The 25,946-nt window shown below is 45.3% G+C and overlaps 1 protein-coding gene across 4 annotated transcripts in view; it reads left to right on the forward strand.

Moving 5' to 3' along the window:
- Positions 1-25,946, forward strand: part of CHD1 (chromodomain helicase DNA binding protein 1) — a 70,572-nt gene that overhangs the window by 1,209 nt on the left and 43,417 nt on the right. For all 4 annotated transcript variants that reach the window (XM_039911119.1, XM_029057780.2, XM_029057786.2 and 1 more), the window contains exons 2-10: positions 1,562-1,772; positions 13,079-13,283; positions 15,997-16,104; positions 19,701-19,768; positions 21,160-21,309; positions 21,413-21,687; positions 23,112-23,337; positions 23,736-23,836; positions 24,586-24,764. In XM_039911119.1, the coding sequence (XP_039767053.1) occupies positions 1,720-1,772; positions 13,079-13,283; positions 15,997-16,104; positions 19,701-19,768; positions 21,160-21,309; positions 21,413-21,687; positions 23,112-23,337; positions 23,736-23,836; positions 24,586-24,764 (1,365 nt within the window). In that variant the 5' untranslated portion in view covers positions 1,562-1,719. The remainder of the gene's footprint in view (positions 1-1,561; positions 1,773-13,078; positions 13,284-15,996; positions 16,105-19,700; positions 19,769-21,159; positions 21,310-21,412; positions 21,688-23,111; positions 23,338-23,735; positions 23,837-24,585; positions 24,765-25,946) is intronic.

Raw genomic sequence — 25,946 nt, forward strand, 5'->3', positions numbered from 1 at the left:
CCGATTAGACTGTAAGCTCATCAGTGCACAGGGATCATCTCTATCTGTTGCCCAATTGTCCATTCCGAGCGCTTAGTCCACTGCTCTGCACAGAGGAAGCGCTCAATAAATACTATTGAATGCATGATTGAGCATCTGTCTCCCCCCGATTAGACTGTGAGCCCGTCGTTGGGCCGGGATGGTCTCTATCTGTTGCCCAATTGTCCGTTCCGAGCGCTCAGTCCAGTGCTCTGCACAGAGGAAGCGCTCAATAAATACTCCTGAGTGAGTGAATGAATGAATGTGTGTCTTTCCCCCCAGCCATTTGGGAGCTTCCCGAAAGAAAGGCCTCCCTGTTGAGGCCAGAGCCGCGCCGGCCCACGGGGCTGCCCTTTCTTCTCCCAAGATTGTTTTTTTTTTGTTTTTCCTTCCGTTTCTTTCCCTCCCCCTCCTCCTCCCGCTCCCGCCGCTCCTCCGTGGGGCGAGCGGTAATGTGGTGGGGGGAAGGGATGAGGGAGATTTGGGGTCCGACGGCCCGCAGCCCCCATTCCCCATCCCCCATTCCCCATCCCGGCCCGGGAATGGCCTTTGTTTATGGGGCCGTATCCCGATGGATGGAGGGAGGAAGGGTTGGAGGGATGGATGGCTCCGCCAGGGGAGGGGATTGTGCCCCCGGGATGGGATGGGATGGGATGGGGGAGATGCCCGCTCAGGCGGAGGGAGGTCAGGAGGTCAGGAGGGAGGTCACAGGGCCTCCTCTCTTCTTCTCTCCTCGCCAAAGACGTCACAAGGTCCGAGAACCTTACAGGGATCCCACCCTTCTCTGCCTCCCGGAGAAGAAAAATAGGCCTCTTGAAGCCCCCTGGGCTCCACTGGACGCAGTGACCCGCCCACCTGCACACAGGTGTGGTGCCCACGGCACCCCCCCCCCCCCTCCTCCGCCGGCCCCCCGTCCGACGTCTGCACGGAGACGAGTCTGGAACCGGCCCTTTTGGTGTATGAAGATAGTAATGATAAGGAGGGTATCTGTTAAGCCTCTAGTAGGTGCCGAGCACTAGATGCGAGGCAGTCGGGTTGGACACAGTCCCCGTCCCGCACTTCTCCATCCCCATTTTACGGACGAGGGAACCGAGGCCCAGAGGAGCCAAGTGACTGGCCCGAGATCACACACCAGACGGGCCGGCGGACCCGGGACTCCGGCTCCCAAGCCAAGGCCCTTGCCACTCGGCCACTTGCCCTCCTGGGTGTCCCGGAGTCTGACGGTACTCTCCCCAGCGCTTAGCACAGGGCTTCACACCCGGCGTGCGCTCGAGAGATACGGTGGGATGAATGAACCCCCTTTTAAATGCATCCACCCATCGTGCGGAGCAACTTCGTCAGCCTGGAAACATCCTCTGGGTCCCTTCCAGACTGGTGCTGTTGTGGGGGTTATGTTTGATGCGGGGCCTCGGGAACGTGGACCGGGTTTGGTATTGAGATGACTTTTTAGAAAAGCGATTCCCGTCCTCCCTGAGGTCTGACCTGCCCGATTTGTGTGATCGCTGTCAAATATTTGGAATTGATTTCACTTTATGTTCCCTAGGCGGACCGAAAAGGAGCCCCCGATACCCCTTTAACATCGGAACAAAGCCACCCATAAATTTTCACCGTGCGACGAGAAAGAGACTGGACTGAACTCTATCCAGCTTTTTAAACTTGGGGAGGATTTATATTTATATTTTTAATCTTTGAGTATCTACAATGAATGGACACAGCGATGAAGAAAGTGTCAGAAACAGCAGCGGAGAATCAAGGTAAAAACAACAACCAAACAAACTTGGCTCCATTTCCTCTAAATGCTGTTAAAAACCAGCGGCTGTTAAGCATCATTATCTGAAGCAACATTTAAGGAGTAGGAGTCCTTTTATCAGAATGCCCAAAATGTGCAGTAGGACAGAGCTGAGAAGGAATATGGAAATCTGGTCCCTGCTGATAATAGACATCGCCTATTGTGTTAAAGCGTCATCCCAAGCTCTAAAAAGTACAAAGATCTAAAAAGTAAAAAGAGAAGAATAAAACAAAAACACAGACTCCCAGGAGTTTGTGGCCTGATGGGGGAGAAAATCCCATGTTTAATAGAATCTCTCTTATTGTACTTTCCTAAGGGCTTAGTACAGTGCACCGCACACAGTCCTAAGGGCTTAGTACAGTGCACCGCACACAGTAAGTGCTCAGCAAATACGCTTGAATGAATTACAGATATCAATCAGTCAGTCATATTTACTGAGTGCTTACTGTGGGCTGGGCCCTGTATTAAGCACTTGGGAGAGAGTCCAGTCCAGTCCAGTATAACAGATAGGTAGGTGCAAGAGGCCTGGGAAGACTAGGGGATTGTGTGAACCGAGGGACAGGGTCTTTCCACGGTAGTTCTCACCTTTTTACGAACTAAAAACCAAGTTCTCCATAATTAAGGTTATGTAATAAATGCAGAAATCCATGGGACTTTCTCTGGAAAGAAAAAAGTCAATACAGAGACCATAAAACTTAGTCCAGGAGCCGACTGATCCACAAGAGAGAGGGGAACACGTCCAATTTTTTTCCTTCTTGAAGTTCAGGTAGTCGATACTTTTGTGGGACATTTCTGAAGGGGAAGTAGTCCATACAGTTACTCCACATTATTCAATTTGACTCTCTTCCATCCCCCTCGCCGGGTGAGCGGAAAGGTGCGTAATCATCTCTTCAGCATCCCTGGTGCCATTTTCTGTATGGTCTAAGGTGGTGCATCCTAAAACCGGCACTGGTACCCGGGAACCGCCGAGAGGGTGGAGTGTCACCTTGGCGAACCCAAAGCAGAGGAAGTCCCTCCCTCCCATCCCCAAACTTCTTTCCTGGGGATGGCTGGGGAGACTGGACCCTGTTGACATAACTGATTGATAAAATTTACTTTTAGCCTTTCTTTCACGGAAAGGAAAAACAAAACAACTAGGGCCTCTTGAAGTGGTCTAAGCGTACAATAACTTTACGATCTCTGAAGCGCTTCATTTTTCTGGCCTCGTTAGCTCTTGATTTGGGAAAAGGTTTAGTTCAATTTTGTTACCGGGAGAGGTAGAAGAGAAGGTACTGGTAGGGAAAAATCTCCTCCTTTTGTTCATATAACGGTTATGGCCTGCTGAGCGGATCTTAAAAAAGTTTGGATTTGAGGATTGAGAACTTTGGTCACTAACTCGTTGTGGGGCAGGGAATGTGCCTATTGTTATATTGTTCTCTCCCAAGCGTTCAGTACAGTGCTCTGCCCACAGGAAGCGCTCAATAAATACGACTGAATGAATAAAAAAAAGTTAGAGAGTTTTGACTATGGGACCGTCTGTCTTCCCTCTGTCAGAAGACTGTTTGAAAAGGTTGGACTTTGGTTTTTCGTAAATCAGGTTTTTGGTGTTTTTTTTTAATAATAAGGTCACGTGAAGTGGGGGTGGGTTAAATCACTACCTGGCATTTCGTGATCTGAACCGTTTGTAATGGGGAGTTAGTTTTTTCTTGTTCGAAGCTCTGGCCGTAAGGATTGTCGTGAAGGATTTTGTTTAGGAGTGGTGACAGATTTCGTTTTTGCCATCTTTCCACGTTATTGATGTCCACAGAAAATATGCTTCAGCCTAATAAAACGTCTTAGAAATGTTATGACTTCTTGTGCCAGGCCCCTATTGTGTTCCATTCAGTAAAGACAAGAAATTAGTTCCTTGTGTGTTGTACCAGTGTGGGTAATGGAAAAAAGTTAGGCAGGAAAGAAGGAAGCAGTAGGTGTTCAGCAGAGTGTCTGAAAGATCAGTGGTTGGCGTGCTCCTACCAGCGTTCGTTTGCTGTTTTTCTTTCCCCTCTAAATAATGGTTCTTGTAAGTGAAATCAGTGGGTTTTAAAAAGTGAAAATAAGGCTTTTTGGAACATAATGTTTTAAGGGCACAGGGTTTTTTGTTGTCGTAAACTGCAGGCCTCACGCAGTCGTTTTTACTTTAAGATCACTTTAGAGTATCCGATTTGGATCATGCTTTTCCCCCCTCCCTTAAGTTTTTTTTTTCAAAACAAATGCTTTCAGATAGTTCAAGTTCCCTTGTGTCTTATTCCTTTGATATATGTTTTTTTAAGCGTTTGTGCTATCACAGTCTTCCCTGTATCTTAGGAGCATGTGAAAAAATACACCAGATAACTCAGTTTCTTAGTCTGTAGCTTCAAGTACATGAGGGTTGCGTGGGATAAAATCACTGTCGTTTATTAAGGTCTGTGTGCACCTACCCTGGAGTAGGTGCAAGGCTGTCAGGTCGGGCCCAGCCCTGGCCCCATGTTGTCCCACAATCTGACATTTTACAGATGAGGAAGTAGAGGCCCAGTGACTTGCCACGGTCCCCTGCCATGGGATCGGAACCTGGATCTCCCTACTCAGTGCCACGCTCCTTTTGTCAGGCTCCATGTAAATAGAAAACTCTGCGATCTGTGCCCTACAGTCCCTCACCATTTACGTGCCCCTTCCAAATAGGGGGTGGGGAGGTGGGGATAGTGATCTTAATAAGGAAGAAAATGCTCAGGTTCCGGAGATTCTGTAATCTGGGGTCGAACCCAGTGCTTAGAAAAGTGCCCCAGCGTTTAGAACGGTGCTCGGCACATAGTAAGCGCTTAACAAATGCCATCATTATTATTAAAAGAGCCGCTTGCAAGTCATTTGATGTGTTTCCCTCTCCCTTGTGGATCATGTCTTTCAGTAACAGTAGTGCTGCCCTAACTTTAGGAAACTCAGTTTTTACATTCCAATGGGGAGAAACTTGAAAAATCCCTTTTAACCAAAACCTTAAAGCATCTCCCAGAACGAAACTTTTTTTTTTTTTTAACTCGAACTAAAAAGCAACCAAATTCACAGACTCGACTTTCCCCAGCTTCTTTTTTTTCCCCCCTTTTGCACGCTGGCAGAGGTGTTAACAAGCAGTGAAAGGATAATCAGCCTCGAATAATTGATTTGATTGCATCAGACAGGAGTCCATCCTTTTCCCCTTATTCGCAACCCCAAAATGCGGTTCGCCTTCCCTTCCGCTCTGTCCTGTCGTCCACCCTCGGTTGTTTTGCCTCTGCCTTACTCGAATACTGCCACCCCTCCAGTTTCAGGTGACTTTGAGAGGAATTCGTGGTAATGATCCCACGAATTAGTGTTTCCCCGCCTCATCATCATCCTGAAGATCGCAGGTCTGAAAGCCCAAAGACAAATTGTCCGTAACCTATTCTTGATACGCACCCCTCCCCCCTGCAAAAGTTGCTGGGAAAGTTTAGGTTAGATGTTTAGAGTGACTCCAAAGCACTTCCAACAATCTCGGGGTTTTTTGTTTGGTTCGGGTTCTTTTAAGGATATTTAAGCGCTTAATGTGTGCCAATCACTATTCTAAGTGCCGGGATAGATACGGGCCAATCAGGTCTTAATCCCCATTTTTCCCAGTCTTAATCCCCATTTTACAGAGGAGGTAATTGAGGCCCGGAGAAGCAGAGTGACTTGCCCAAGGTCACACAGCAGGCAAGAGGCAGAGCCAGGATGAGCATCCAGTTCCTTCTGACTCCCAAGCCCGTGCTCTTCCCACTAGTCCACTCTGCTTCTCCTCCTCCTGGTTTGGAGTGGACCGAGAGTGACCCTCGTATTTTTCTTTGCCCGTTTTGGGCCCGATTTGGTCGGGAGATGGGGCACATGGCAACTGGAGCACCACCAAGCAAGCGGCTGGCAGTGTGAACGGCCTCTGCGCTTTCACGCCGTATTTCGGGCCTGCACGGGGCTCTACCACCCCAACGCTGCGGCTCGCCACAGTAATCGTTTCCCCGATGCTCAGCCCCACGCCCCTCAATGCCCTCTGGCCACTACTCATGGTGCCACAGGATGGAGAGGAGATGGTTGGGTGCGTTTGATCTAGCAAGCTGGGCACATACTAGCCACCCTCATCTGCACTTGGCAAAGTAAGGCTCAGGTTATTTGGTGGGCCCAATTTTTTTCCCCCCTCTCTGGGTTCATTTACTTAATCCCTCTGTTTCAGTGACCAGAATTTGGAAAGAAGAAAGTGGTAGAGTTGATAGAGTTTGGATTGAGTGGGTGCAGACACTCCTTGAAAATGTGTGTCAGGATGCACCTGTAACTTTCAACCCAGTGCTAAATTATGGGCAACCGAAGAGACTTCCTCGAAACTACCACTGCAGCTCGGTTTCCCAGCCGTTCTCTTTTTGCCACTCGCAACCGTGTATTTCATGCTGTGGTCAAAAGTAACTTTGCATTTAAAAGTAGTTTTGTGGTGAAGGGATAGGCCATGAAGGAAAAAAAGGCTAAAGAAAATACCTAAGGGTAACAATTACTCTTTTTCTAGGATTTCAGGTAATTTGGTCATTGGGAGAGAGGACTGTGCTTGGGTTTTTTTTTTTTATTTGTTTTGTTTTGTTTTTTCCCAACATCTGAGTAACTGGGAATTCCTTTGAGTGCTGAAATGTACTTTTGGAGTGATTGTTTTAGTGCAGGAAGGAACTTAGTGATGTCGCAACAATTTGACAAGTTCCGTCGAAATGTGGTTTGAGCACGCATTTTGGCTGTCGCGCTGCGTGTTGTCGAAACAGTGGATTCTGTGGATAGAATGCAATGAGATTTTGGAGAGAAAGAGTTGTACACAGGTGTCTGACGTTAGAGTCAAGAAGCGTGTACTATGATGTGAGTTTTCCAAGTGAGGGGCCTGTCGGTCTAACCCCTGGCTTTTTGGAGAGCTGAGTGCTTTTTAGAGTAACATGGTGCTGACATCAGTTTCACTCTTGTGAAAATGTGCATTGCACCACTGTCTCAGTGTGGGGGATGTTTGATTTCCCCTCCTCATATTACAAATGAGAGGAATGATTCTTTTGAATTTATTACATCCATTCTGTGTGCAATTTAATGAAGTGTTAATTTTCTACCTAAAACATTTATTTTTTTTAATGGAAAAGTTAGCCTATGTTTCAAGAGTCTGTATTTTGACCTGAGCCCTTAATTACCCAAGTTAAACTTTAGCATTTTGTTCCGCTTTACTTCTACAGATAGTCAAGAAGGGATATGGGTATATTATTCACAGATAGGTTTTGAGGCAGATTAGCCTTCCCTCAAGGAAGAGATTCTCCAGGAGTGACGTTTTTATGTGTTCCCAAGTCCTCTTACTGCTTGGGTTGGCATCTTGCATCTTTCACGGCTCCCCCCTCCCCCATTCCTGCACACTTTGCTAGATGGCAGCACACAAAATTGAAATTGCATGTTTTTCACACTGTGAGGAATGCTTTTTTTAAAGCGGAAAATTGATAGCGGTGGAGCGTCTAGTTTGAAGGAAGAATGGCATATTGTTTTCTCCTAGTCTTAATTTTAGGGTGTGTTTTGATTCAGGGAAGAGTATGCCTTATTTGTTCTTGTACAGTGATTCTCAAACACTGGCAGCAGAGTGAAAGGAACGAGATTACACCAGTTTTCCTTTATTATTGACACAAGTTAGAGGAAGGTGTTGGCAAGAGCATTAGTACTGAGGTATTATTCATCCTTTCAATGGGAGAAAACGCCGGAGAATGGAAAAAAAGTAATCATAATGCATAATACATTCTCAAACCTAGCTTGAGTGTTATCTGATTTAAAAGCATGTTATTCATGTTCACTCTGAAAGGTTCACTATGGTTATTTTGATCTTGAAATATAAATTAGATCTACCAGGGTAAGAAAATATAAAAACAGATTATTTATCCGAGGTGTCGCACGCTTTCCAGAAGAACTCTAAGTTGAGTAACCTGCCTTTTTAACTCAACCAGCTAAGCCCATTTTAAGTTGAACGATCCGACTATTTTCCTCGTTTTTGTGGTAGCATATTATTTTCTAGATATGTCAGGTAAAAATACTGCCATCGTTTGGAAGCTGGTAGAAAAAGACCGCCTTTCTTCTGCCACCGCAACGAGCAATTCCATGAAGAAGTTCAGGAGCACCTTTCAGTCATTCTGCCACAGAAGTACCCAGTCAGGGGGCAAAGGGCTTTGGGTCTAACCTTGGTCATGAGCCTGGCAGGGGAAACTCAGGTGGGAAGCAGCATGGTGTAGTGGATAGAAGCCTGGGCCTGGGAGTCGGAAGGTACCGGTTGATGGCACTGGGAACGTTAGGCAAGTGAGAAAGCAGGGGAGATGTGTTTTTACTGATATTATAATAATAATAATAATAATAATGTTGGTATTTGTAAAGCGCTTACTATGTGCAGAGCACTGTTCTAAGCGCTGGGGTAGACACAGGGTAATCAGGTTGTCCCACGTGAGGCTCTCAGCCTTAATCCCCATTCTACAGATGAGGTAACTGAGGCCAGAGAAGTGAAGTGACTTGCCCATAGTCACACAGCCGACAAGTGGCAGAGCTGGGATTTGAACCCATGACCTCTGACTCCCAAGCCTGGCCTTTTTCCACAGAGCCAAGCTGCTTCTCTTTTGACGTACTGCTGTGCTTTCAGGAAGATTGGTACGGTTTCAAGATTGAAAATCGTCTCACGATGTGTCTTTTAATGTTGACGGTTAAGCAGTCGACCAATCGCTATTATTTATTGAGTACTTAGTGTGTGCGCTCTACTAAGCATTTGTGGTAGACCTGTTCCTTGACCACAAGGAGCTTCCAGTCTAGAGATACACTGTATCACTGTTGCTCTTACTTTTATCTCCCCTCCCTGTCTTCTAATTTAGTAAAAATTTTTGTTGTTTTAAAGATGGAGATGGATCAAACCCAAGGCCCGCCTTCCAGTGTGTTTTAGATTTACATAAAAGTAGGTCATACTAGAAAGGAGTAAAACAGCAAGCACACACACTTAGTTTTCTAAGTGAACTACTAGCTCGGTTAAGGAGACTTTAAAAAATGTGTCGTCATGTTTTTTGTGTCGTAGAGGTCTGGTGTCTGCAACAGCTGTCTGTTCGCATTATAAAACCTTAAGGCGAACCTTTCAAGAGTAAGCACATTCTAAAATTGTACGCTGCCCGGTTCTTTAAAACTTACCATCTAGGCCTAGACTTGAAAATTAATAGACAGTTCTTATAAATTGTTGACTAAATTCCAAGCAAAGCCTCCCATTTGAGAAGTGTGAAAGTTTTTCCAGTCTCCAGGTGCGCTCTTGCCCATGTATACGCACCGCACTAACTCATCATGGCGGCCAGCCCCGGATCGAGTCGTCTTGGCCCGAAAGCTGCCCCTCTGGACTTGTAAGCTCGTTGTGGACGGGGAATGCGTCCGTTTATTCATTCAGTGGTATTTATCGAGCGATTACTGGGTGCACCGTACCAAACCCTTGAAAAATTAAAGTGAAATTCAGCAGGTCCCAATGAGATTGAGACGAAAGTGCTACCAACCCCACCACAGATCCGGACATTGGACTCTCCCAAGCACTGAGTTCAGGGCAGGAAGCGCTTGATAAATTCGACTGAAGGAATGAATGAGTCTCCCACCCGCCTGGTATCTTTCTGTGGGCATCTCCCTGCCTTCCCACATCTTGCCCCCCGACCCTTCTTTTTCAGTTCACATTTACTGGGCACCAGGTGACGAGTGGTCGGACTGCATTCTTGCATCTCTCCCAGTCCCCACGGGCTATTGCTAACTCAGTATTTTGAGATGCAGCAGCAATTCTCTCTGGGTGCCCAAGTAATTAATCCTCTCCTCCCTAATTCCAGTCATGTTGCTTGGGCTCTTCTTTTCTCCCTCCCCTCCTTTTTTTTTTGCGCTCCTTTTCTTTGTTACTTCGATGTAATAGTTTCAGAGCATGAGCGTGATCAAAATGTGTTCCTACTGACATTGAGCTTGTGAAACTGTCTCTTTAAATTTGTTTTAAAATGCTTTAAAGTTTCCTTTTCTGGAGCCCTCACTGTACGAGGGGGTCGAATCAATCAGCCAGTGGTATTTATTGAGCGCTTACAGTGTGCAGAACGCCGTACTGAGCAGTTGGAAGAGGACACGCCAGCAGAGTTGGTAGACATGTTCCCTGCCCACAACAAGCTTCGCAATCTCAAGTAAAATGAGGAACAGAGCCGCTGGGGCCGTTGAGTACTTTTCCTCTAGTACTCTTCACCTTTGTTGACATGGGGAACCAAGTTCCAACCTCACACTGCTATTTGATGTGGTCCGGTATTTTCCTCCTCCTCTCTCCCCTTTGTTACTCTCCCCGTGAATTTGCATGAGATCTTGAGATTTCATTGCCAGCTTGTATTTACTGGTCCCTTTTATAATTTGCTGGTCACACATAACCTGTTGTTATGTGACTGCATGTTCTTTCTCGCTTTACTACAAAGGTAGAAAAACAAAAACAATTGGGCTTGTGGGCAGGAAGTGTGTCTGTTATATCGTTACATCGTACACTCCCAAATGCTCAGTATAGTTCTCTGTACTCAGTGAGCGCTCAATAAATACAGTCGACTGACCGACTGTCAAACAGAAGGCAGGGATGATTTTCCTGCTCGCCGTTTCTGCTCGGTATGGGTAAGGAAAGTGTCTTCTGACTCTATTATATTGTACTGTCCCGAGCACTGCACAGAGTTAATGCTTAGTAGGTGCTGTTAACGGTGGCGATGCTTTGGTTCAATTGAAACGACAGTTTTCAACTGTTTTTTCTGCTGTTCTATTTGTGGCAAATAGAGCCACGGGAATAATGTACTACTTTTGTGGTACCCTCTGAAATTTTTCTCTTCAGTATTTAAAAATGTGGATCGTTAAAGCCTGCGATCACTTGTCAGATATACATCTCTGAACGGGCCCGGTAAACTGGGAGCCCGGTGAGAGACAGAGACTGTCCCCACCCTCATCATCTTGTACCTGCCCCAGTGCTCTGAGCAACGCTGGGCCCATTCATAGTAAGTGCTTAACAAATGCCATGATTATTAGTATTATTATCGTCCTCTTGGACGGCTGAAGAGAAGCTTTGTATTACTTTGCATTTTTGAACTGTTACTCGTTTTAGCCATTAAAACTGGGTAATGGTATTTCTTTAAATCTGGTGAAACATCTGTAACCGAATTACATGAACTCCTGCCTAGACTTAGAATAAACATATAAAGCACGTAAAACATTGCAATAGCTGTCTTTTTCAGAACCATAGTGGCGGTGGTGGCAGTAAGCAGCAGCAGCAGCATTTATTGAGCTCTGGAGCTCTGCTCCGTGCTCAGTGCTTGGGAAGTACAGAATAATGAAGCATCCTATACTAATAGTAGGAGCATTTATTAAGTGCTTCCTCTTGGCAGAGCACTGTAGTAAGCACTGGGAAAGAATGCATAGATCCGTGTTAGTCATCCAGAGGCCCACAGTCTAAAAATAGAGCTTACACGCTAACAGAAGATAAGCGTATTTACAACTAGAGGGCAGAAATAAAACGGACTTATATACAAGAATGCTAGGTAGAATTATTTTAGCTTGAAGAGGGAGTTATTTCAGTTTGGGGCGTTTTAGCGGGTAACGGAGGAAGGAATATTATATTGGAACTTTGGATATGCACGATGGTTGGTTTTGGGGGGTAGGTTGCTTTTTAATGCCAAGTAGTACAGCCCTGGGAGTCAGAAGAGGACCTGCATTCTAATCGTGGCTCTGCCACTTGTCTGCTGGTGTCCTTGGGCAAGTCATTTCACATCTCTGGGCCTCAGTTGCCTCGTCTGTAAAATGGAGGTTGAGACTGGGAGCCCCACGTGGGGCAGGGACTGTGTCCCACCCGATTTGCTTGTAACCACCCCAGCGTTTAGTTCAGTGCCTGGCACATAGTAAGCGCTTAATAAATACCACAATTATCATACCTCTGAGCTCAAAAGCCCAAGCGCCTCTCATAGTAATGTTTCATGCAATCAAGTTAAACTTTGAGATGCTGTGGTATTGGATTGATAGAAGACATTAATTCTTGGCCTGTCTGACAATGAATTGTCATAGAGTAGGCACTCAATTGTTGTAGAGAGCAGTTATTCAAACCAGTTGGGCATGAAAAAAGAAATAATATAACCCTCTTTGATTTGGCCATATAGGAAGGACATAGGGGTACCCTTTTGCTCAGTTATACAAAGTAGCCTCTGTTAAGTCAACTAATTGGCGTGGTTAAGTCATTTTGGGGTAATTGGGGCATTTTTACTGTATCGTGGTTTTTTTTATCTTTTTTATGATATTTGTTAAGTGTCTGACTTCGTGCCAAGCACTGTACTAAACACAAGGGTGGATACAAGATAATCAGGTTGGACACAGTCCAGCCTCACTGGGCATTTCTACAGTATCATTTCTGTGTCTACGTAAATCTGAGTTTCAGGCTTTTGCAGAGTATAATGAGCCTGAAGAATGAATGTGTATTTGTGGTTGTAACCTTTTGTTTATGTGAATGTCAGTCATATTTTACGTGGATTCCTAGATTATCTTCGTTTTTGGCATGGTTTTAGCATCTTTTCAAAAAAGACCCCAAGTCTCAAAGAAAAGGTTGGTTCTTCATTTTAAAGCTAAACAATTTATCCTTATTTTCGAAAGCGAAATGTGCTGTGTTCTCTGTCTATTTTGTGTTTGATTTTATTTCACTAAGCAGAATCTGCATGACAGAGGTGTTTACAGGAACAAGTATTAACTACGTGTCTTACTTAAAGAAATGTAATGTTTCATTTCAAGAAGGATGCTTCTCCGTAGAACCACGTACAATCATGGCAGTGTGGGGAGGGGACTTTGGAGTAATTATAGAAATTTAATTTTAAAAGAGTATACTTGACAGGTGTGTCTTAGCACTTACACATTTATCGTACTTAATTACGGTAAAATGTTTTGCTTTTTGATATGGTCTATTAATTTCTAGACGAAGACTCATTTTATTTTAAAGCAGTGTTGTGGCTCAAATTACGCCAGGATATTTGTGGTCAGGTTTAATAATTCATTCAAAAGAACAAAATGATCTGGAGCATCTGATGTTTAAAAAGCTGCAGGCTTAAAATTAAGCCGTTTCATCGGTGGATCCCAGATAACATTCAAAAATAAGGTGGAAGAAGCAATTTCCCGTTTTGCACACGTCCAGCTTACCGTCTCGTAAGTCAACAAGACTTTCAAGGTCAAGACCGTCTTTGTCATGAACTCCATTTCCCGTTGCAGCCAGTCGGACGATGACTCCGGATCAGCATCCGGATCTGGATCGGGTTCGAGCTCCGGAAGCAGCAGCGATGGAAGCAGCAGTCAGTCAGGCAGCAGTGACTCCGATTCCGGGTCCGAGTCGGGCACTCGCTCGGATACCGAGTCGGACGCTTCCAGAGACAAGAAACAAGTGCAAGCTAAACCACCGAAAGTCGATGGAGCCGAGGTAAAAAAAAAAAAAAAAACACGCTCACAGAACCTCCTGCCTTTTCTATTTTGAGGGGTAAAGGAAGAGCCAGAATGAGGTACATTCATTTTTAAAAGTTTGACTGGGAGTAACTGATCACCAGCCGAGTCGATCCTTTTTTAATCTCCTTTTTAGCCTCTTAGGGAATAGAAAAAGGAGGCAGTGAGGCTTAGTGGGTAGAAAAGCGGCATAGCTTGATGGAGAGAGCACTGGCCTGGGAGTCAGAAGGACCTGGGTTTTAATCCCAGCTCTGTCCCTTGTCTTCTGGGTGACTTTAGGCAAGTCGCTTCATTTCTCTGGGCCTCCGTTACCTCATCTGTAAAATGGAGATTGAGTGTCTGGGAAAGGGACTGGGGCCAATCTGATTGTTATATCTTCCCCAGTTCTTAGAACAGTGCTTTGCACATAGTAAGCACTTCACAATTACCATAATCATTGTTAGTGGAAAGAGCCACAGGACTAGGAGTCAGGAGACCCAGTTTTCTCAGTTTGGTAACCTTGTCACTGGCGAACTAAGTGTGCACTTATTCTCTCCAGGTCTGTTTCCTCATCTGTACAATGAGGATAACGTGGATGTCCCCACTGTAATGAACATCGCCCACCCCATGGCTTATCCCGTGGTGTGCACATATAAATGTCGTGATGATTCGAATAAGTGCCCAAACTAGGTCCGGCCGGAGGTCCGGTTCATAGTTTTGATTTTGTACAGATCACGTGGGGAGAGGGTATGATGGGAGTAAGCGAGACGATCCCCGCCACCACAGAGCTTGCAAACTAATGGGAAACCAGCATAAAATAGTCTACAGGGAGGAGAACGGAGTGCAAATTGATATGTGCCACAGTTCTAACCAAGGTTGAGTGCATAAGTGCCAAGGTGCCACACAGTGCTCCGAGATCATAGGGAGGCTGTAATCTGGGGAGAATAAATAATTGGGGGAAAACCTCCAGGAAGAGGAGAGGTTTTGGAAGGTCTTTGAAGGTGGCGAGAGCGGCCTTCTGGTGGATTTGAAGAGTGGTTCAGGCCAGAGGAAGGGGGCGAACCAGGGGCCCAAAATGGAAGGATCGAGACCACCATCCAGTGGGAGGGCAAGCTTGGAAGGGAGAGATGGAGAGTGTGAGCTGGGCTACTGCCACAGGGGCTGGCTAGGTGAGAGGGAGAGAGCCAGTGGAGTGTCTTGAGGTCACCGTTGGTCAGGGATTCAGTCGGATGCGGAGAGGAACGCATAGCTATTTGCCTCCAGTGTCTCTATCAGGGCGATCTACAGATGTAATGATGGTTTCCCTTTTTGGACACCCACCTTCATGAGTGGAGACATACTTTCTGAATCCCAAAGTGTCCCTTCCAGTAACCATTACGGGTCATTGAATTTGGCGGAAGCCTTCTTGAGCTCTCCACTGTGGGGAGGAGGTCCTTCCTTTCCTTTTGTTAGTGGGGCACCTTGTACCCACCTCCAACCATCTCTTTTAATGATAAGTTGTCCAGTTTCCCTTCTGAAACTATGGAATTGGGTAGGTACCCTCTGGCCCTTTGATTTGCATAAATCTAGATTTATTTATTTTTTTATGGTATTTGTTAAGCGCTTACTATGTGCCAGGCACCGTTCTAAGCCCTGGAGTAGATACAAAGCAATCGGGTTGGACATAGTCCATGGGGCTCACAGTCTTCATCCTCATTTACAGATGAGGTAACTGAGGCACAGAGAGGTGAAGTAACTTGCCCAGCAAGGCAGACGAGTGGCGAAGCCAGGATTAGAACCCAGGTCCTTCTGACTCCCAGGCTTGTGCTCTATCCATTAGTCCATGTTGTTTCTCAGCGTGGCCTATCAGTTTGCTCTAAAATATATTGTGTCTTTAAACCAAATATTGTCTGCTTTGAAGGACAATTATGGCACAGGACCTTCCCGTACGTATTCTTCAGTTAGATGTTCTTTATTGTATTCTCCCAAGCACCGTCATACTAAGCTCTGCACTGAAGGTGATCAATAAGTATGATTGATTTACTAGCTGGCTTCCCATTTTGGCTTCCCATTTTTGAAAGACTATATTTTGGTTGCCAAAAATAGAATTTCTACCTCCGATGATTTTGTGATTCTTCTCTTGCGTGTTAAGTCTTTTATGTTTTTTTACTGTTTGTAAAACAGTATGATTCCGTTCAACTAGTCATTCGTCCCTGACCTTCCCCAAGGGCTTTTTGCCTGGCCAGATTGAACGCCATTGGTTTTCTTCCCTCATTCTATTTTTCAGGGTTCTTGTGGGAGGCTATTTGTATTTATGGCTGTTATCCATATCCTTCAGTTTCCTTGTTTCAAGTATGATCTGATTTGCTTCTGGCCATTACAAATGAGGAAAACATTTGTGTGGAATATTTTTAGGGGGAAAGCCCTAAAACGTGTCAGCTTTCATTCTCTTGCAACTCAGTTCAATACATCTGCTCAAAGTGTAATCAATGAGCTCTCATTAAAGTGAAAATGAGATTCTCCCTAGTTGCTTTGGAAGAGGAGCAGAGAATATTTGTTGGGGTTTAGAGCCGGGGAAAAGTGTTGAAAGGCTATTTCATTTTCTCATTCTGATTAGTACGAACTGATCCAGGAACGACTTGTCTTCATCACGTCAGTTAGCTGTTGAAGAAGTGAATTGAATTCAGGGAAATATTTCCATCCTTCACCGTGTAACATTTCCATTTTTTATTTAGTTTTGGAAGTCCAGTCCTAGTATTCTGGCCGTTCAGAGATCCGCAATGCTCAGAAAGCAGCAGCAGCAACAACAACAGCAAGCTTCATCAAACAGTGGATCAGAAGAGGTGAGTTTTCATCATGAAGCGTGAAATATTTTGACAAGAAGATTATCAGTGGGTGCGTAGGAAAATGTTAAAAAAAAAAAATTGAGGCTTTCCAAAAAGAGATAGGAAGAGTTAGGTTTTTGAAAGGTTTAGGTGTGATTGTTTTTGTAAAAAGCAAACCTACAAATCTTTACCCTTTCATCACTGTTGATGTTGCGATTTTAACGTTTAAAAATAAGTATAATTTAGCATTTTGTGCCTGACATCTTGCTACCATATCAATTCAGTGCTAGTCTGTACGAAGGATTAAATAACTCACTTGAAGCACAGGCATGCTTCAGTCTCTTTGTCGCTGGGATCCATTTAGGTAGAAATTTAGTCAACAAAACTTAGTGGCCCAAAAGTAAATTCAGTTCCAAATGAGAGCTGTTTTACTCACTTCTAATTGATAGCATCTATGTTTGGACTAGAGGTTGATATTTGTTACAATAAACCCCTCATTTATGTAACCTAAAAACCCAACAACACGCTCTACATTCTCAATTTCATGTTGTCTCTTAATTTAAAGAAGATTTCTACTCTTGAAAGTAAAAACTCTGGCACCAAATAGCACCCTATCAAGCAATCAGTGGTGTTTATTGAGTATGTACCTTGTGCAGGGCACTGTACTAAAAGTTTAGGCAAGTACAGTATGACAGAGTTGGTAGATTCAATTCCTGCACACAAGGAGCTTACGGGCCAGTCAGTGACTGACTTTTAAGCAATGCACATGTACCTTCCTGGGCTTGATTTAGGGAAGGAGCGTGGCCTTGTGATAGAGCGCAGTCCTGGGAGTCGGAAGGACCTTGGGCAAGGCACTTCTCTTGTCTGTGCCTTAGTTCACTCATCTTTAAAAAGGGGGTTAAGACTGTGAGCCCCAAATAGGACAGGGACTATAATAATAATCATCATCATTATGGCACTTTATGTTGGTATTTGTTAAGCACTTACTATGTGCAGAGCACTGTTCTAAGTGCTGGGGTAGACACAGGGGAATCAGGTTGTCCCACGTGGGGCTCACAGTCTTCATCCCCATTTTACAGATGAGGGAACTGAGGCACAGAGAAGTTAAGTGACTTGCCCACAGTCACACAGCTGACAAGTGGCAGAGCTGGGATTCAAACTCATGACTTCTGACTCCAAAGCCCAGGCTCTTTCCACTGAGCCACGCTGCTTCCACTTGTTACCCCTTCCTGTGTGCCAAGCACGGTTCTAAGCGCTGGAGTAGTACAAGGTAATCAGGTTGTCTCACATGGGGCTCACAGTCTTAATCCCTATTTTACAGAAGGTCTAACTGAGGCACAGAGAAGTTAAGTGGCTTGCCCAAAGTCACACAGCAGACAGGCGGCGGAGCCGGGATTAGAACCTATGTCCTCTGATGCCCAAGCCCCTTCTCTTTCCACTACGCCACCCTGCTTCTTTGTCCAACCTTATCACCTTGTAATAATAATAATAATAATGTTGGTATTTGTTAAGCGCTTGCTGTGTGCGGAGCACTGTTCTAAGCGCTGGGGTAGATACAGGGTAATCAGGTTGTCCCACGTGAGGCTCACAGTTAATCCCCATTTTACAGATGAGGTAACTGAGGCCCAGAGAAGTTAAGTGACTTGCCCAAACCCACACAGCTGACAAGTGGCAGGGCTGGGATTAGAGCCCATGACCTCTGACTCCTAAACCCGGGCTCTTTCCACTGAGCCACGCTGCTTGTACTACCCCAGTGCTTAGAACAGTGCTTGGCACATAGTAAGCACTCCACCAATGCCATCATTATGATGATGATGATGATGAAGATTTGGGAACAGGGGAGAAGAGGATCTCTTTTGCTGAGGAGATTTTAAAAGTATGACTTGAGCGTGAGCCTAAGAAGAGTCTAGTTGAAGTTGCGCTCGGCTTCAGTTGTCTCAGTTGCCTCGTTGCAGTCCCAGGTAGAAGTAGTGACTGTTGGAGTGCAGTGGTAGAGTGACCAAGTGGAGCTCCACGGTGACCCAACCTATAGCTCACGCAGGCGAAGCTCGCTCATCTCGCTTAGACCGCCGGTGTGACATGTAGGCCATGCTCTGCAACTGCATTCATTAGTCACAGATGCTTTGTAAACTGATGAAGAGAACCCTTCCGCCTCTTCCAGGTAGCGTGGGAGGCAGCCTGGCTTAGCGGGCAGAGCCCGGGGCTGAGAGTGCGAAGGACCCGGGTTCCAATCCCGGCTCCACCATTTATCTGTGCAGTGACCTTGGGCAAGTCGCTTCACTTCTCTGGGCCTCAGTTACCGCAGCTGTAAAATAGGGATGAAGACTGTGAGCCCCTGTGGGACAGAGACTGTTTCCAACACGATTAGCTTCTGTCCACCCCAGAGCTTAGTACAGTGCCTGGCATGTAATAAGCGCTTAAATACCATAAAACAGAGATTTAGCGGTGGGGTTTACATCTGGACTTCCGTGGGGGGCGGGGATAATGGCCCCAGAATACGGGGGAAGCTGGGTCAGATGAAACAGTCGGAGAGCGTCGCCGAGGGAAAGACGGAGAAGTGGAGATGTTCTGATCTTCCTCAGCTTCTGCAGAGCCGATCGGCTCCTTGCCCTGGGGTAGAAGGGACCAGTTCCTGCCTCTCTTTTGAATTCCTAGCACGGGGGAAATGTCTGCTAAGGGGAGAGAGGCCCCTGGAGTCCTGGAGAGCAAGTGGCAGCAAGATTCCATTCAAACCAAGGTAGAGGAAGGGAGCTGGTTAGCCACAGAGGCAGGGGATTGGATACTTGGGCTCGCCCCAGCTTCCCGGCTTCAGCTGGCTCTGTTGGAGGCCCCAGAGAATCTCCAGAGTCCTGTCAGTCTGACATGCATGCGCTCTGTAGAGCAAGAAACACAGGAATCTCACCCTGCCGGGTCGTCTTTTATCTGCCCCATTGCTTAGCACTTAGAGCCTAATAAACACCACATTCTTTTTTTCACGGTGTTTTAAGGGCTTGCTATGTGTCAAACACTGTTGTAAACGCTCAGGTAGATATAAGTGAATTAGAATGGACACAGACCCTGTTCATCGTGGGGCTCACGGTATAAATAGAAAGGAGAGCACAATTATTAGGGCAGACTAAAAGCAGGAAGGCTTGAGGTGACCCTGTTTTCCTCTCTCTTCCCGTGGCAATATTTTGTTCAAGACTTAGAGCGGCAGAGTGCCCAGAAGGGAAAGGTGTGAGCGTGTGTGTGAGAGGAGGTAAGAGATAAGGGGTGTGCGTATGAGGTGACAAGCCATTGCTTCCCCCACCGAACCACTCCTGACCCGCTCTAAAGCCAGCCCTGGCGAGAGCTGAGTTTTTGAATGTACCAGGTCATAGTGTGACCTGCTAAATTAGGATCGGCCCACTGATGGAGTTCAACTTCTTCCCAAAAAAAACCCCACAAAGATAGCTTTAGGGAGGAGAAAAAAGAGAGAAATATCCCATTCTTTAAAAGTACACTGCATGCCACTGACTGTTTAATTTTTTTAGCCACCCTCATTGCTTTCACTTGTCCCTGGTTGAAGATGGGATGAGAGGTCAGTCCCCTTCTCGGAGACTTTTAGGTAACATGTGTCTGCTTTGGCCCCGCAGGATTCATCAAGCAGTGAAGATTCCGAGGATGATGATTCTAGTGAAGTCAAGAGGAAGAAACACAAAGAGTGAGGATGGCTTGGAGGACAGAGAATTGCATTTGTGGTGTACAGTGTCGCTGCACGCTAGGCCTCCTTGTGGAAATGATTCCTGGAAATCTTTAGTTTCTAAACGCTCAAATTCATATTGGCACTTGAATTAGAGGATTAGTTTTAGATGTGTAGCCGGGCTCCACCTTAAGTGCCCCAATCTTCATTTTCCAGATTATTTTGTCTTATCTGTAAATTGAATGTTCTTGGAGCAGGGGAGGGAGGGAAGTTCTTAAATAGTGTGTGGAGGTTTCTTATCTCCTGGTGCTACCCAGACCTGAAAGAGGGGGAGAAGCTAACCTAGAGTGAACTCCCCAGTCCAGTTTTAGGTTAGGAATTTTCCCCCGGCATCCCTGGTCTTAGACATGAGGGAACCGCACCTCCACCACGTGGTTTTCTTTGCCACACAGATGCGATCATGTTTTTTAAAATAAGAGGCTGCCAGAATGGTTCCATGAATGTCCACAGCCTTTTCAGGCTAAACAATCTCCTAGTCAGCCCAGGACCTCAAAATGTGTCTCCTTCAGGGGTTGACTTGACTGTCGTAGTCCTACCTCTCCTGATGGTGAAACAGAGAGTTGGATTGGTGGTCCTCTAGCCTTTTCCCACAGTATCAAGGACCCTGCCACTGTTTGGTTTGCTACCAGGGTAACAACACTGTGGAGACCAGACTGGTAAAAATTTGAATGACCTGGTAAATTCTGTTCACAAGCATCTCTCTCCATTCTGGTTACGATTAAACGTGATTTAAAATCAGACTGGCTTAACTGGGAAAATAGCCCAGATTTTATTAAGAACAAAAGCATCACCATAACTACATAAACCTGAAACTCATTTTTGCCCTAAGCAAATTTCTGTTTACTCATACAGTTCATTCAGTCGTATTTACTGAGCGTTTACTGTGTGCAAAGCACTGTACTAAGCGCTTGGGAAAGTACAATATAACAACGGGCACATTCCCTGCCCACAGCGAGTTCATCATAAGAGAAAATCAAAAGAATTACTTGCGTCCTTACCATGCTGTTGTCATTCCCAGTAAAATAACACCAAATGCATCAAGTCTAAACACTAAATGTGTTTACGATTCTATTGCATAATGATCTGGCAAATCCAATACATTTATTTTAGAAGACACGTTTCAGTCGAACATTCCTTATGCCCCTGAAACAATATCTTTGTTTAGTGGCGATTTGCACTTTTACAGATAAATTTTATATTAAAGTAATAAGACTTGTCAGAAAAGGTTTTGGCTTGGGATTTGATTTAGCATAACTCCGTGTTTATAAGATTCTAAAAGGTGTAGAAAGTGTTTTGGGGTTTTAAGCACTCTGTGTGTGTCTCATTTTATTTTTTTTTTTTAATACTTACAGTGAAGACTGGCAAATGTCTGGGTCAGGTTCTCCCTCTCAGACGGGATCAGACTCAGAATCAGAGGAAGAGAGAGAGAAAAGCAGTTGTGAAGAAAGTGAATCTGACTATGAGCCAAAAAACAAAGTTAAGAGCAGGAAACCTCAGAACAGGTAAAGGGCACAGTTTTACAGCTGTGAAAATTTTGAATTGTCAGTTATCCAATTTTCTTGACTCAAGCAGTTGAATTTTGCTGAATTATATTTTCTTTTTCAGAATAAAAGCGAAGAACGGAAAGAAGATATCTGGGCAGAAGAAAAGGCAGATCGATTCTTCGGATGAGGATGACGATGATGACGACGACGATGATTATGATAAAAGAGGGTCTCGTCGCCAGGCCACCGTCAATGTTAGCTATAAGGAAGATGAAGAAATGAAAACAGATTCGGATGACTTGTTGGAAGTCTGCGGGGAAGACGTTCCTCAACCGGAAGAGGATGAATTTGAAACGATAGAGAGGTTTATGGACAGTCGGATTGGACGAAAAGGAGGTATTTCCATTTGTTTTCTCCCCGTCCGGATTTCCTAAGTAGAATTCTAAACAGCCCATCTGTCCATTCATGGTCAACTGCCACAAGGCATCTGGGAAGATTTGGAAAAGTTAAATCTTTCACAGGCTCAGGATTTGTATTTGTAAAAATGAGATCATTGTATCGGAGGTTTTTTTCCCTCTGGTATTGGTTAAGTGCGTACCGTGCGCCTTGGCATTGTATAAAGCACTGGGGAGACTTCACGAGTTGTGGCAGTTGATTAGATTTGGTTCGGATCGCAACCCAACCAAGGGTAGGGGTGGAGCCAGCCTTCTACTCTCAGCTCTGCATGGAAGAAGCGATGTAGGTGTGTATGTCCTCTCTGCTGATCCTGGATGCATTTTCTGGAGAGGAAGTTCATAGGACTCGTGGTCAACAGCCCTGGGAAAGGAGAGTGTCGGCCTCAGCTTTGAGTCCTGGCACCCATACAAGTTCTGCCCTTTTAGAAATGAGCATTTGAAAACCTGTGTGTGAGCAAAACTGGGAAATGAGTGGGCTAAGAGGCTCCCCGAATCTCCTGGTGGTATTTTTAAGGAGGTGTGGTGTTGGGGATGGCTAGACCTTGGGTGGCTACAGTCTCTCGGGTGTTGTTATCAATGGGAAGCAGCGTGGTCCAGTGGAAAGAGCACAAGGCTGGGAGTCGAAGGATCTGCGTTCTATTCCTTCTATTCCTGGCTTTCATTTGTCTGCTGTGTGACTTTGGGCAAGTCCTTCAACTTCCTACGCCCCCGCTTGGCATCAGGATACTCCCTATCGCTACAGATATTTGGAATGGGAATCCAAACTGGTATATTTTACCATTTGAAGAACCTTAACATCTAAAAAGAAGTCTGATTTTCTGTCAGGTCTTCCTGGGACTAGCCCATTTTGCCCAGGAGTCATCTTCCCATGAAACCTTGGCACTTCCCTCCAACAGGTCCCCTGTGTCCACCTCGTCCACAGATTTTCCTGGCAATTGACATTGCTGGACCCAGATTCTGTGAAGAATTCCAGTGTCTCAAGCCGCCGCCTCGAATCTTTCCTGAGGTGACCCAGCTTGGGCTCCAGCTGGGTCTGAACCCCTTCTCCCTCCCCCTTCTCCCTTGTTCACGAACTAACTCCAGACAGCTGTGGTGCTTGTTCCCCACCTGGCTTGCTTGCCTGCCTGCTTTTCCCAGTCCTGCCTTTGGGAGAGGGTACCCAGCTGTCAGCCACCCTTCCAGAAACTTCTCAGTTTTTCTCCGTATATCCCAGGTGTGGGCTCGCCTCTCCTCACTGTCACAAATTATTCGGTACTCTCAACTGTTGGTGATTGTGAACCAAGTAATACACGTGCAGCCAACTGTCTCTGCAAGGATTTTCGTGACCAAAATCTCTTAGCAGAACACACGGTGTTTTGTTTTCAGCAACGGGTGCCACCACGACGATATACGCGGTCGAAGCAGACGGCGATCCGAACGCAGGCTACGAAAAATCGAAGGAATCCGGAGAGACCCAGTATTTAATTAAATGGAAAGGCTGGTCTCATATCCACAATACTTGGGAGACCGAAGAAACCTTAAAGCAGCAGAATGTTAAAGGGATGAAAAAATTAGACAATTACAAGAAAAAGGATCAGGAAACCAAAAGATGGTGAGTGTATTTTCTAATCCTTCCTTCCGATGTCACCATCTTTATCTGTGGTGAGCCACGATTCTCTGGTCTCGGTCCTGTTCCTTTCAGTGAACCCCCAGAGGGACCTTTGATGCCCATTTAGTTTTGGTATGTCATCCTCCACTGCAGGCCCCGTATTAATAACACCCAGCATTGTCGGTCTACGTCTTGTATGGCACCAGCTAGGAATTCCAAAGCTGTGATCTGTCATCTTGGCCGAGTTACTAATTCTCTTTCAGTTCCTCCCCCGCCCCTGCTCGGTTTTAGCTCCGTAGGGTTCTTGATAGGATGGACTAATGAAAAAGATGTCATCTCATTGCTAATAGTTGGGTTTTTGTGTGTGTGAGGATAAGTATTAATCACGACTTGCCTTCCAGGTTGAAAAATGCTTCTCCAGAAGATGTGGAATATTATAATTGCCAGCAAGAACTAACAGATGATTTACATAAACAGTATCAAATCGTGGAGAGAATAATTGGTAAGTACAATACTGTGGCCTCCTATTCACCCTGTGAGGTCATTAGATGAAGCTGAATGAACTTCTTCACCGTTGATGTGGTTTAACGAAAAAGGCGGTCTTTCAAAGGCAAGCGTGCTCTTCAAAAAGTCATTTTTCTGCAGAGAAAGTTTAGACTCAAAACTTCCTGATAAGCTGAATTATTTAAAATGTTGTTCCAGTGTCTTTGGAGCTACATTCACCGTACCTCACCTCCAGGCTCCCCTCAAGACCCCCAACCTCCACTCGATCTGCTGACATATCAGGGGCTTAATTTTTCCCATTCCTAGCCTTGCGCCTTCCCCTCCCCCAGGGTTACCACAGATGGTGACTTGAGAGTAACTTTCAGAGTTCTGGCCTGCAGGCCGGCCCCGGGCTTGAAAGGATGACTCCCATGACTCCCACGAAGCAGCTGTCATTGAGGTGGACATCTGACCTAATTAGGAGGCCTGCATGGGAATGCGATCTCATGGCCAAAATAACTGCATTAGTGCAGCGTGACATCTTTCTCACCTCCGGTGCTGAATTGAAAGTATCAGGAGCAAATCCTAGTAACGTTAAACGACTAGTGAACGAGACATTGCTGATACGGAAGTAGAATTTGTGCCTTTTTTTTCCCTTTTTTTTTTGGTCTGTCTTGGGCAGAGAGCACCTTATTCTGCTAGTCAAAAGGATTGTGGTAAAAATAAGAAATGTAAAATCTAACCTGAGCATCTCTGTGTATTCCATAGCCCATTCAAACCAGAAGTCAGCAGCGGGCTATCCAGATTACTATTGCAAATGGCAGGGCCTGCCGTACTCCGAGTGCAGTTGGGAAGACGGAGCACTCATTTCCAAAAAGTTTCAGCCATGCATCGATGAATATTTCAGCAGAAATCAATCTAAGACCACTCCGTTCAAAGATTGCAAAGTGAGTATAAAGCGGCTTAGAACAAAGGTGATTGACTGGGGAATGCCCAGGCAAAGTCCAAAGGCGTGGTGGGGGGCGGTGGGAGAGAAAGTGCTGCCATTAAAGCCAACGGTGGAAACAGATCCCGGGAAGTTGGGGGAGGTGGGGCAGCCCCAGAAGGCAGGACCTTAGGCTTTGGGCCTACGGAGACTGGTTTTTTGGGGTTTTTTTTGTCACCCAACTCTCAGGTTAATGTTTTTTGAGTGGGGAAAATGTTCTGAAAATACCTTGAGAAGCAGCATGGCCTAGTGGATAGAGCCTGGGCCTGGGAGTCAGAAGGGGACCTGGGTTCTAATCCCAGTTCTACCACTTGTCCGCTGTATGACCTTGGGCAAGTCGCTTCACTTCACTGTGCCTCAGTTCCTTCATCTGCAAAATGGGGATTAAGACTATGAGTCCCATGTAGGACATGGAATATGACCAACCTCATTAGCTTGTATCTACCCCACTGCTTAGTAGAGTGCCTGATGCACCGTAAGCACTTAAATACCACAAAACAAACAAAAAACCCCCAAATGAGTAGTTTCTTAAGGAAAAAAAAAAGTTGAAAACCTTTGGAATAGAGAATTTAAAGGATGATTAGTTGGGTTTTTCTTACATGAGTAGATGAAGGATTCAATAAAATGGCGTCTGTTACTGATAGGACTTTATTCTGTGTCCATCCTCATTAACTTGTATTTACTTCAGCGCCTAGATGGGAGCTTAACACACAATATACGCTTAAGAAGTACCATAATCAATTAATGACTAAGTGAAAATGCATTTGCACTCTCCCCCTTGCTTAGTACTGTACTTTGAACTTAGACACTCAATAAATACCATTGTAATTGATTGATTGCTACCAAAAGTGAGAGAAAGGAATGGGATCTATTTGAGTTAGCTGTATGAATTATGAAAGTGTTCTCAAAACTTTATCTATAGAATGTTTTCCACATTCATACTGAATGCATGAGAACTAAAGCGAGGCTTATTCAGTTTTGAGAGGGGCATTCTCAGCAGGAAAATGGGTAAGCCATGGTTTGAGCGGAGAGGAATTGTGATTCAGCTGTCTTTCGCTCTACGTTGATGTTCTTCTTTTTCTTTGTATTTTTTCAAATGGGATTTGTTAAGCATTTCCATGTGCCAGGCACTGTTCTGAGCGCT

This window comes from Ornithorhynchus anatinus, chromosome 1, assembly GCF_004115215.2.
Source record: "Ornithorhynchus anatinus isolate Pmale09 chromosome 1, mOrnAna1.pri.v4, whole genome shotgun sequence".
Taxonomy (NCBI): domain Eukaryota; kingdom Metazoa; phylum Chordata; class Mammalia; order Monotremata; family Ornithorhynchidae; genus Ornithorhynchus; species Ornithorhynchus anatinus.